Raw genomic sequence first — 12,419 nt, 5'->3', positions numbered from 1 at the left:
TTACCAAGGGTGCCTTGGTAAATGACTTTCCAACCTATAATTTCATTCAGGACTTAGGAAAAGCAACTAAGCAATGCTCAGTATATGTGGGATCTTCTCCAAAACTGAATGGCTATTAGACCTTATGGGTCAGACTGAGGGAATACCAAGAATGTACAAAGAAGGCTACTTTCAAAAATATAAACTCTAAGATTGTTTTGATGTTTTTAATTCTTATTGGCAAATGTATTATTATATTTGTACCATTTTATAGTTTAGATAATCAGTATGATTATAAACTTGATGGTGATGATGATGATGATGATAAACTTTTGGCTGTTACCACAGTGTCATAGATTGTGTTACATTTAAACAAATCTTAGCCACTACAGCAATCATAGCATAGCCTACTGATTAGCATGTATCACTCATACTGATTAATTGTTTATGTTGAAGTAGTACACAGAGGGCTTGACCAGAATTTTTTAATAGTCTGGAGAAATAACATTATGCAAGTATTTAATTTGTAGAATAACACTTATGAATGTTTTCTGTAAGACCGTATGAATTGATTAATGGCATTCATAATAAAACTGTATTACAGACTAATTCTGGTAAATTCATGAATAGATTTGCCTTTTCTACAACCTTTTCTCCATATTTCCAAACTTTATTTTCATTTGATTATACTTTTAGGTGGAATGTGTGTGGGCAGCAGCTAACCTAACCTTGCAGTTGTATTTTCTCTGACTTCTGTCAGTCATACACATAGCTAATATCTCAATAATACCCTACGATGTATTCTTCATAGGCATAAATAATAGTTCACACACACACATACACACACTGAGAACTTGTATTTGCAGCATCAAAGCATCTACACCTGGAAATTAGAAAATCACAAAAAACCTTCTTAAATCAAGGCTGGTGTTAGAACTAGAAAATTATTACTCATCACTACGTGGGCTCTCAAAACTAGAAAGTGGTGACCAGCAGGAAAAAATTTAATATTACAATAAATATTGTGCCTTGCATTTTCATGGCCTCTGGTTCACTCATGAGCTCAGGTTACTGTCTGCATGGGTTTCCTCCTACCTCCGGTAGTAGCGTGTATGGCTTTACATTACTCCTATGTGTGAATGAGTTTGTGAACGTGTGTGTGCATGGTTACCTGCGATAGACTGCGTGCCAGAATGTATTCTTACCAGATAAACTCCAGATCCCTCACAACCCTGACCACGATAAAGTGCTTACTGAAGATAAATGAATGAATTAGCCTATTAAATAACATGAATCCTGTTACATTAGGCTTTTGTTACCATACTTCTTATTAGTCTAGTCTAATTGATATTTGGAATAACTACCCTCTGTTAAAAGCTTGCAAAACCAATAGCTTGCCTGTTTTTGGACTTTTGACCTTTATAGAAATTGGAAGTGGTGGCTTGTCGGTTACGGCTTTGGGCTACAGATCAGAATGTTGCCACTGTTGGGTCTTTGAGCAAGACGCAACTGTTAAACCCTCAACTGTTCATTTGTATCCTGTCTCAAATGTAAGTTGCTTTGCTTAAACATTTCAGCCAAGTTAGTTAATGTAAATTTGGAAAATAAATCAACATCCTAATGAGAATTAGTGCACTGTACATCTTCAATATTTAGCAAAAGCAGTTTCAGCCAGCAGAGGGCACCAGAGGATGGGCATTGCAGAATTTTTGGGTCAGTAGGGGAGTTTAAAAGCATTACCTTGTTTTTTGTGGATGATCAATCCCACAGTGCAATAGAGACAGTCGATGTTTTTAGAGCTTTAGATCTGCTGTCTGGCATTCCTGTGAAACTGAACAAGCTCCTGTATACCTGGAACTATTCATTATGAAGCTCTGGGTACTTCTCTTATTATCATTACTCCTCCTAGAGATCCAAAATGGTGAGTCTATATCTCTTTATTATTATTATTATTATCATTATGTACTGTTTTCCATGTCCCATTAAGGCACGTGTGAAAGAAACGACAGATGTAATACTTTTGCAGTTTGTCAGGAATTACTTTGGTTTTGTTGGGAATGATGGAGATTCCGGAGCTGACACAGTGACAAAGGTTGGGGAGGGAAACAAGCTCTACAGGAATTTACAAAAACCCTCATTATTTTGAACTCAACTCCCTGGCTTCTTATTATTTTCATTAGCATGGCTTCCCTTCACACTTAATATGTTGAGTCATGAACATTTCCTTCTTTTGTCATTGTATTTTTGGTGTTTTAACTTTGATTAAAGCTCAGCAGCAAACAGACAACAGTCAAAGCTAGTTAAACATCAAATTAAAGTTCTGCTAGATCACTCTGCTTGGCACAGTGTAATGCAAAAACATATGCATGTTGTTTTGATTTCTACCTCAACTTGCAAGACTCATGGCGTCTGGGCAGTGCCATAACAAGAAAAACCAAATTTCCTGCAATTCTATTTGTACAGCTGTGGAGTTGTAATGCAAAATGGAGTAGATTTCCAGATGCTGCACTGTTCCTCAAACGCTCTTCTTGTTCGCAACTCTCTGGCTCTAACTGGACCATAGCAAAAATCAGATACACATTACTCAAAAAACTGTTAAATTATTCCTGTCTTTAAAATATTTCTCTCAAATTTGACAAAACTTCCATGTCTACATACTTGCCATGTTGTCTTCATTCCTTCTCGTTTCCAAGCAAACATTCAGCATTTCTGATAATGGTTTGACATGGCACTTCATTCTCATGCTAACCCACCCAGGTGTGAGTCAACAGACCAAGGGTAAGAAAGATGCCAGTTTCAGACCAGGGCGAAAGCGGGTCAAGGGACGCAACCCCAAAGTAAAAGACAAAGAGGTAGGTGGAAAAGTTCAGTCCATTCTCACTCAGGTTCTGGACAAAGGCCGCTTCCTTCGTCTCGGTGACCATATAATCTTGAGTCCTGGAAAAACATTGGAACTAAGGTGCAAAGGGACCAAGATCGGCTGGGCATACCCGTCTTACTTGGACATTTTTAATGATTCCCGTCTCAGGTACTTCAATTATTTTACTTCATTCTCAACCCATTCTCAAGTTTTAGATTTTGGTCCATCTTGAGACCATATTGTTCTACATGTTATGAATATGAGCAGAACCTTAGTTTTGTGGGAGCCAATAAAGAAACACACCAAATGTTTGTTAAATTAAAGTTCTTAGAAATCTTGAAATTTCAACCTAGAAAATGTCATTCAATTTAGAAACGCACAACAGGAAACACTGCCACAAAGCGGCTTTACAGAAAGCTGGATATACTGTAGATTTAGATAACTAATGAACAGGTGAGAGTGGCAAGGAAAAACTCCCTGAGATGACATGAGGATGAAATCTTGAGATCACATTGGAAATTTAGATTCTCCAATAAAGTAACGGTTTGAATATGCCACTTTTTTGTTTTTGATGCTGAAAGATTGGTCTTGTTTTTGCGTTAGCATTACCCAGAATGAGAAGTTCAGTCAGTTGACCCTGACATCACCCTCTGCTGCTGATACGGGAGAATACAGCTGCTGGGTGATACTCTGTGATGGTGATGAGTGTGAGAAGGACCCAGATCACACCTCCACCACCTACATATACTTTACAGGTATAACAGATCTTACAGTACCGGGGGGAGGAGTTCATGATTTTTTTGTTAATGTGCCTCTAAGAGTCAATGCTATTTTGAGGCTTAATGAGATCATGCAAATGTATTTTTCTCTCTGCTAAGACAAAGATGAGCTATTTATTCCATCATCCATCCACTTTGAGATTGTGTTCCTGCGGCCTGATAAACCTGCAACAGTGCCCTGCCGAGTCACGACCCCTAAGACCACAGTGTCCCTACACAGGGAAATGCCTCCAGAGGAGATACAGGCTGATGGGAATCTTATCTCATATAACCCCACCAAAGGCTTTATCCTGCAGAACCCCAGCCACGAGCATATGGGGGCCTTTTACTGCAAGGCTAGGAGCCCTACAAAAAACACCCCACAGGTCTCCACTAAGTACCAGCTGCTTTATGTTGAAGGTCAGAAAGATGATACCAATAAACATGAAATGTGCAATTCAGTGAATCAGTGAATATGGTTTAAAATAAAGGGATGAGGACGTTGTGTATGTTCTTTTCTCTTTTTTACTCTAGTACCTAGTGGTCCTCCATATGCAACTATTCAGGCCTCCTCAAATGAAGTGAGTGGAGGGGACATCTTTAACATCACCTGCACTGTTCTGGGTGAACCTGAGATGGATGTTAAATTCAAATGGACCTATCCAGGACAGGTAAATAACATAGTACTTTCTGTCAAAAAGAGACCACATAAAAGGCTTATTGAAATATGTGCTCATAACACTCCTATTTTCTTCATAAACTCCTGTTTATGTCATACAAAAAGCTCCTGCATACCTTTTATAGCTAGCATGTAGATGTACAGTCAGGTCCATAAGTATTTGGACAGCGACAGTGTCTTTATGCCTCTGTACACCACCACAATGGATTTGACATGACGCAATCAAGATGTGACTGAAGTGTAGACTTTCATCTTTAATTCAAGGGGTTTAACAAAAATATTGCACTAACCGTTTAGAAATTACAGTCCCTCCATTTTCAGAGGCTCAAACATAATTGAACAGTTGATTGATAGGCAGTTTCATGGACAGGTGTGGCCTGTTTCCTCAGTATTTCATGACAAATTAAGGAGATAAAAGGTCTTCGGTTGATTCCAAGCACTGAATTTGCATTTGGTAGCTGTTCATGGGAAACTCTCAATATGCAGTCCAAAGAGGAGTTGATGAAAATGAAGGAGGCCATCAGTAGGCTGAAAATACAAAACAGACCTATCAGAGAGATAGAAGAAGCTGTAGGAGTGGCCAAATCAATAATCTGGTATATTCTTAAAAAGAAGGAATGCACTGGCGAGCTCAGCAACACCAAAAGGCTTGGAAGATCACAGAAGACAAATAAAGAATTCTTTGGAAAAATCCCTTCACAACATCTTGCCAAGTCAAGAACACTTTCAAGGAGGTAGGCATATCATTGTAAAAGTATACAATCAAGAGACACCTTCATGAATGTAAATACGAATGGTTTACCTCAAGATTCAAAGCACGGGTAACACTCAACAACAGAAAGGCCAGAAAAAAATGGGAAGAGTATGGAGAAGGAAAGGAATGGCTCATGAACCAAAGCGTACCACATCATCTGTCAAATATGGTGGAGGAAGTGTTATGGCATGGGTGCGTATGGCTGCCAGTGGAACTCGGTCACTGGTGTTGATTGCAGATAGAAATAGCAGGGTGAATGCTGAAGTGAATGCTATTGGTTGGTTACTGACTTTAATGAGGTGCTAATGAAGTTATTGTTCTCGACCATACAGCACTAGCCACTTCTGGATTGCTTACCAATTCAAAGTTTTCTGAAATCAGTCCAACAGTGTCATCAGTATATTCACTGTGTAATGAGAAAAAAAAAAAAAACCCTCAATGAGTTGTCCTGACTGGTTAGCAACTGAATACAGAAAAAAGTAGAGGAGGGACAGCACAGCCCTGTGAGTAGTAATACAATGTAAGTTGTAGTATTCAACTTGACTCCCTGTTATATTAGATATAAGTACAACATCCAGTAGCACAGTACCATGTTCGCCTGGTCTTGGAGGTTGAACAGAGCTTGTAATTTGGTCTCTAGGTTCACAATGAATAACACTCCAATAAAAACTTAATGTGACTATTCGTAGATACTGAGAGTCTGGCCTAAATGAGTAATAGATTTACGTGGTGTTCTATAGATCAGTGTTCTGCGTTTGCAGTTGAGTGGAGGTGTTTTAAAATGACTGATGTTTTGGAGAAACACCACACATCAACTTCCTCTTTAACATCAAATACATTTTCTCCCATTTCTATTTGTGATGAAGTTTCTGCACCCATCACCCACCAGTGTCCTCCCTGCTCCTACCAAACACTCTACAGTGGTTGGCCTGGCTGTTTTTATCAAAGCAAACGCCACTCAGAACTCCGGCACAAGCACGGAGTTCTCCTTACAGTTCCACAATCATTCGCGCTTTAGATTCTATGCTATTTAACTGAAGGCGTGTATTCACATTTCACATTGTCATTTAACGAATGCAGTTAATGCAAGCAAACTCACCCTGAGCTCCTTTCTTGTTTTTACATGAAGGACCAGAGGCCTGTGAGTATTCAGGACTCACGGAGGCTGATAAACAGAGGTGTGGGCCAAATCACTCGCATTTCCGAGAGCGTCATGATCGTGGATGATGTGGAGACTATTGATTTTGGGAACTACATATGCACAGCAAAAAATGACCATGGAGAGACATCTGTGGCCACAAAAGTGAACTCGTATCATTAGGCCATTAGATGGCACTCAAACTGGACTCTCTTTACACCTCTGGCATCTTGCTGCTTGTTTGTATTGATGCCATTGTGAGGGAAAAAAAAAGACTGTTTTCACGGCAATAGGGGATAAAATGAAAGAATGTATAAAGCACAAATACCGTTTACTGGTTTCATGCTATTTTCATATTATTTACAAATGCTTCATATAGTGAAAATAGCTCCAGTGAAGGGTTGTAAGTGTTTACTCAGATCTATGCTTTTAATTTTTTTTTTTTTTTTTTTACATGCTACAATTAGTATCTGTACTTCAATATTAACATGGTCTTGCATTGCTGGAAGTGAAAATAAAATAAACTGATGGTGGAGCTTGTGGTGGAAAGTGTGCGAAGCCTCTAATGGACTCCGTATGTGGAATGTGGAGTGCAGAGCGGAGCCTGTGCTTATTTTTGGTTCACACACTCTTCACTTTCCACTTTTTCTTAGACCAGTCTTACCCAAGCTTTTTGTAACTTTGCATTTGTTCTGGTATCAACATTACAGATAAGTTTTACCCATTTCCATATGAAAGGTTCCCTACTAATTAAAATACTTCATTAAAATGCAACCGACTTTGAAATGGTCAAGTGATTTTAATATGACTTTATTAATTGCATATTTCTTTAAAAAAAAAAAAAAATCTGCTTCACACCAATAAACTTAATATCCACACAAATATCTTAGCGACACAAAACCAAGTTCCACGTTAGCTCTTAATTTCTTTCACTCTCACAACCGAACCATACTCTCACACGTGAAACAGTCAATCCTTAAAGCTACAGGAGAGTTTCAACACTGGGGGCTGCTCTTGAGGCCACTTGAACATGCACAAACAGTCATATACGTTGGTCCCATGGTCATAAAGAATAGTTAAGGAAAAGAGAACGAACAAAAAGTACACCAGTATCTCATCAGGGGTCTACAGTAGTTAACGATCCTAAACCCGTATTCATATTTAAAACACACACACACACACACACACACACACACACACACACAAAAAGGAGATTTTCATTCCTAGAAGTAGTAGGCAAATGGACTGGCTAATTCTCTGAAAAATCAAATACACAGTTCATCAGTCTTCAGGTTTTTGGGACTCTTTTGTCTTTAAAAGATAACTGCAGGATTTTGCGGAGTTTTTTGTGTGATTGTTGCAGCCAAAAATGCTTGATTTTGCTGCTGGTTTAAAAAAACAAACAAACAAAAAACATACAAACACACACACAACTGTGTTTCCTCAATATTTGATACTTTGCTATTCAAATATAGGTGGGGTAAAGAGAACAATCTAATGGGAAAATGAATTACCTATCTTTAAACTGTCAAGTAGCATGTGCAACGTTTTTATGAGTGTAATCCTAGGAATTTGTTTTTGTAGTGATGGAATACAGGTCCTCGTAAAAGGCTGTTAGTGGCAAAGCGCTTTTTTTTTTTTTTTTTAAAACATGTCAAATGCCATCATAATGTTATTTTGACTCATATGCATAGAAAAGACATAAAAAATAAAGCATTTTACCACCCCAGTCAAACTCAAACCTTCGCAGATGAAGCATGAAGGCGCTCAAAAAAAAAGAAAGAGAAATTATATACAAGCCCTGAGATAAAGTATTTTTCCTTCAAAATCAGACATGAAAGGCAAAGTACAAAAAGGTGGCCTTATTGATTAAGTGCTTCTGTGCAATCCTTTAATCAGTCTTAATAGTCTTTCAACTGTACAAAGTTCACCTGAGAGTAGATCCATTTTGGATTAATGTCCTTCAGGTGACAGGACCCACATAGCTAATATAGCCTTCAGTGTAGACAAGAACTCTGTCCCCGGCAAAGTGTTTGAGAAGCTGCTTCCTGGAAGCTGATGACCAGTGTTATCTGGGGGAAACGGGGGGACTGGAGAAAAGGCCTGAGTGGCGAGGGGACTGAAGAGTCATGGAGGGGGAAGAGGGAGAGATCTTGCGTGGACTGCTCAGGTCTCCGTTCTGTAGCTTCCACAGCAGCTCCTCGTTTTCCATTGAGAGACGCTTGTTCACTTTTGTCTCCTTCTGAAGTGATTCCTGCAGGACTGCCTGCTCTGTGGACAGTTGCCTACGGGAAGGGAAAAGGGCACATGCGCATTATAATTCAAGTTACAAAGTAAGAGCTGCATGTGTAGTGTTAGTATAAATATAATTGACATTGAAAAACAAAATAAATAATACAAAAAGAAGAAAAATCAAACCACAAGGTCATGGAAACCAACAGACAAGTAAAAGATGAGCCAAACCTTGATAATGCAGCATGTCTGTCCATCCTGGCTTTTAGATCTTCATTTTCTTGCTGGACTTTCTTAAGACATTCGTCAAGCTTCACATTTTTCTCCACCTAGAATACCATTAAAACGCCCGCATTGTGTGTAAACTAAAATACCAGTTTTCCGTTTCTTACTTTCTTGTCTACTATATTCATAAAATTGGAAAAAAGAAAAGAAAAGACAGACGTCTGAAGGAACCAATGGTCAAGATGAGAGTTGAGCTCACCAGTTTGTCCATTTGCATCAGTTTCTTGTCTTGTTGGTGGATCTGCTTGTTCTTAATGTCCAGCACCACTTTCAGACTTTCTAGCTCTTGCTCCAGATAGAGGGTGTGAGAGTCCTTCTGGAAACATAAAATGTTAGTGAGCAAGAGCTTTTGGGACCAAGCAAGTGTCTTTTTAAAATGTTAACTTGCATGTATGCACCGCTCTGATCTTGTGGCTTGAACTCCCATTGACATTATGTAATAAGTCACTATGTAGTGTCAGAAAGGCAATGGAGACTGGGTGGTTGATATGATATCTCTCTGTATAGAAGGTTTGGCAAAGCATTGGAGGGTTCTTATCTAAATCCCCTTTCAAAATGCCAGGGGGCCCCACTTCAGACAGGACCGTCTAATATTATCCTACCATGCCACAAGAGTCACTTATAGACTCTAAATGGAAAGTGTTCAACCTTTGCTATCAGTGGGCACTATTCCTGTCTAGCTGATAACATGTATAAACAGTACACGATAAGTTAAGGTTTGAGGAGTAAGGCAAAAATGTACCTGGCATTTGTCAGCCAGTTCTTTCCTTCGGTCCTCCTCTGCTTTCAGCCTCTCACTGAAGTAGCTGTTTGCTGTAGTGAGCTCCTCAATTTGATTCTGATGAAGGCAAAATATGCCCCGGTCAGTTTCCTGTACTTCTAACATACACTGTATATACACTGTATAGCTGATTACTTGGTGAGGCTAAGTAACTTGTACAGTATATGGACTGAATGAACACGTTTAAACTGCTTTTATAAATGTAAACATAATTAACTTAATTTGATTTAGCTAAATGAACATTCCTGGTGCTTTCTTACAGATAACGTTGCTTCAGAGTCTTTTTGCATTTTTACCAGAGCTTGCATCTCCTGCTCATGAGATTTTCTGAGTTCTAAAAGAGAAAAGAAGAATCGTAGCATGGTTTTTCATATATACAGTGCTGTAGAAAAAGTATTTGCCCGATCCTGATTTCTACTGTTTTTGTGTTTATCTCATACTAAATTGTTTCAGAAATTAAAACAAAGGCAACCGGAGTAAACACAAAAATACAGTTTTTAAATGATGTTATTTATTGAAGCAAAAATGTTATCCAATACCAACTGGGCTTGTGTGAAAATGTATTTGCTCCAAATTTAAACTGCATTCATAACGGGGTTCAGCTGGACTAGACACAACCAGGCCTGATTACTGCAAACCCTGTTCAATCAAATCAACACTTAAATAGAACTTTTTCAACAACATGAAGTTGGTTAAAAGGTCTTACCCAATAACACACTATGCCAAAGTTGAAAGAAATTCCAGAAATGATGAGGAAGAAGGTGATTAAAATACATCAGTCTGGGAAAGGTTATAAAGCTATTTCAAAGGCTCTGGGACTCCAAAGAACCACAGTGAGAGCCATTATCTCCAAATGGAAAAAAAATCAGCACAGTAGTGAACCTTCCCAGACGTGGCCAACCTTCCAAAATTCCTCCAAGAGAATAACGATTACTCAACCCAGAAGTCACAAAAGAGCCAAGGACAACATCAAAGGACCTACAGGCCTCTCTTGCATCAATAAAGGTCACTGTTCATGACTCCACTATCAGAAAGACACTGGGCAAAAATGGCATCCATGGATGCGTGGCGATGTGAAAACCACTGCTAACCCAGAAGAACATTAAGGCTCGTCTGAATTTTGGGAGAATGTTCTGTGGACTGATGAGTTGACAGTGGTACTGTTTGTAAGTCAGTGGTCCCGTTACATCTGGAGTAAACCAAACACAGAATTCCACAAAAAGAACATCATACCTACAGTCAAGCATGGTGATGAAAGTGTGATGTTGTGGGGATGCTTTGCTACTTCAGGGCCTGGGCAACTTGCAGTAATTGAGTGCAACATGAATTTTGCTCTCTACCATAAAATCCTAAAAGACCCAATGTCTGGTCTTCTGTGAGTTGAAACTCTAGCGCAAATGGATTATGCAGCAAGACAATGATCCAAAGCATAGGAGTAAGTCCAACTCTGAATGGCTCAAAAAAAAAAAAAGAAAAAAAAAGCTATATTAAAAAGTTTTGGAGTGGCTTAGTCAAAGTCCTGACTTTGACTGAACCAATTGAAATGTTGTGGCAGGACCTTAAATGGGCAGTTCATGCTCGAAAACCCTCCAGTGTGGCTATACTAAAGCAGTTCTGCAAAGAAGAGTGGGCCAAAATTCCACCACAGTGCTGTGAAAGACTGATCTCCAGTTATCTGAAGCGTTTGGTTGCAGTTATTGCTGCTAAAGGTGGCAAAACCAAATTTTAAGTTTAAAGGTGCAATTATTTTTTCCACACTGCTGATCGGTGTTGGAGAACATTCTTTGCTTCAATAAAATAAATATAAACAGTATTGTGTATTTACTCAGGTTGTTTTTGTTTTATGTTGTATTTTATTTGAAGATCTAAAACTATTTAGTACGAGATATACACAAAACCAGAAGCAATCAGCATTGTATTAGCAGTTAGCTAACTGTGTGGGTGGAGAGAGAACACTAATTTTAGTCACCTTCAAAAGATTCTTCATAGTGCTGTTTAAGGCCCTTAACCTTCTCTTCATGGCTTTCTTCCAGTTCTTTCTGCAGAGCCTCATGTTTGGCTCTCAATTCCTCCAGCTACACAGGCACAAACACACTTTCAGTATCAGAAGCACTTCTGTTTATAGCGTTCAGCAACGGGTAGCTTGTAAGCCTAAATATAAACCTTTTGCATGTGAACGTGAAAACAAATGGAAACGTGGCAGCATAACCTGAGAAACATACTGTAGCAGTCATCGTGGAATTACAATAGCTCTCTGGGCAAGTTTTACAGCAGTGACACGAATCAATCAATCAATACACTGCATAAAAACTGCATACAAGCCATCCTTCCCCTTCACCTGTTGCTCCAGCAGGGCTTTGTACTTCTCTGCTTCTTCCTGATAGGACTGGTGGATTTTCTCCCACTCAGTTGAATAGAATGTTTTCAGGCGTTCCTCCAGGTCAGCCAGGTCCAGGCGGTGCTGCTCCTGCACTTTCTTCAGCACTCCATCGAAGGCCACATGCAGCTCCTCCTTCTCCTTCTCCAGAAGCTTGCATGACTGCACTGAGCTCACTGTGAAACACATTGACTTGTTTAATTCATGACAACAGGTGCATCATTGAATGCATTTCTACAGATCATACTACCATATCGCAACTAAAATGTTTGTACATAAATACACAAAATGCAGAGCTCCTCTGCTAAAGGTCATTTTTTTGTGCTGACAATTTTGTTTTCATCTTATGATGTTCAGTGCAAGATTAAAGGACTGATTACTGTGCACCGAATCTGGAAAGGACAAGCTGCTGGCATTAAAGCACATTTGCTGTCTTGACATAAGGTTCTGCCAATACTCCATGGTGTGATTCATTTGAAAAGCATTCTTCCTTGCACACAGTTGTTACCGCACTTACAGCATCTTTGACAGCACTACAAAGTAAAGCTACAACATTACATGCATTATGATGCAAGA

At 39.1% G+C, this 12,419-nt stretch overlaps 2 protein-coding genes across 4 annotated transcripts in view; one reads left to right on the top strand and one right to left on the bottom strand.

Annotated features, from left to right (window-relative positions):
* The first annotated feature begins 1,647 nt into the window (after positions 1-1,647).
* pdgfrl (platelet-derived growth factor receptor-like) lies at positions 1,648-6,726 on the top strand. The gene is made up of 6 exons (XM_053630736.1): positions 1,648-1,900; positions 2,737-3,007; positions 3,443-3,594; positions 3,718-4,017; positions 4,132-4,268; positions 6,160-6,726. The coding sequence occupies exons 1-6, from the start codon at positions 1,846-1,848 to the stop codon at positions 6,349-6,351; spliced, it is 1,107 nt and encodes a 368-aa protein (XP_053486711.1). The 5' UTR covers positions 1,648-1,845; the 3' UTR covers positions 6,352-6,726.
* A 236-nt stretch (positions 6,727-6,962) lies between these two features.
* LOC128611332 (microtubule-associated tumor suppressor 1 homolog A) overlaps positions 6,963-12,419 on the bottom strand; it is a 20,740-nt gene continuing 15,283 nt past the window's right edge. For 2 of the 3 annotated variants that reach the window (XM_053630733.1, XM_053630735.1), the window contains 7 exons: positions 11,805-12,019; positions 11,436-11,541; positions 9,727-9,800; positions 9,428-9,523; positions 8,885-9,001; positions 8,632-8,729; positions 6,963-8,453 (listed from right to left, as the gene is read on the bottom strand). In XM_053630733.1, coding sequence (XP_053486708.1) covers positions 8,237-8,453; positions 8,632-8,729; positions 8,885-9,001; positions 9,428-9,523; positions 9,727-9,800; positions 11,436-11,541; positions 11,805-12,019 — 923 coding nt within the window. In that variant the 3' untranslated portion in view covers positions 6,963-8,236. The remainder of the gene's footprint in view (positions 8,454-8,631; positions 8,730-8,884; positions 9,002-9,427; positions 9,524-9,726; positions 9,801-11,435; positions 11,542-11,804; positions 12,020-12,419) is intronic. The other variant, XM_053630734.1, reaches the window with a different exon arrangement.

The sequence above is a fragment of the Ictalurus furcatus genome, chromosome 8, assembly GCF_023375685.1.
Source record: "Ictalurus furcatus strain D&B chromosome 8, Billie_1.0, whole genome shotgun sequence".
Classification (NCBI taxonomy): Eukaryota; Metazoa; Chordata; class Actinopteri; order Siluriformes; family Ictaluridae; genus Ictalurus; species Ictalurus furcatus.
Note: the sequence above shows the minus strand (reverse complement) of the source record. Positions and strands in the feature narration are given on the sequence as shown.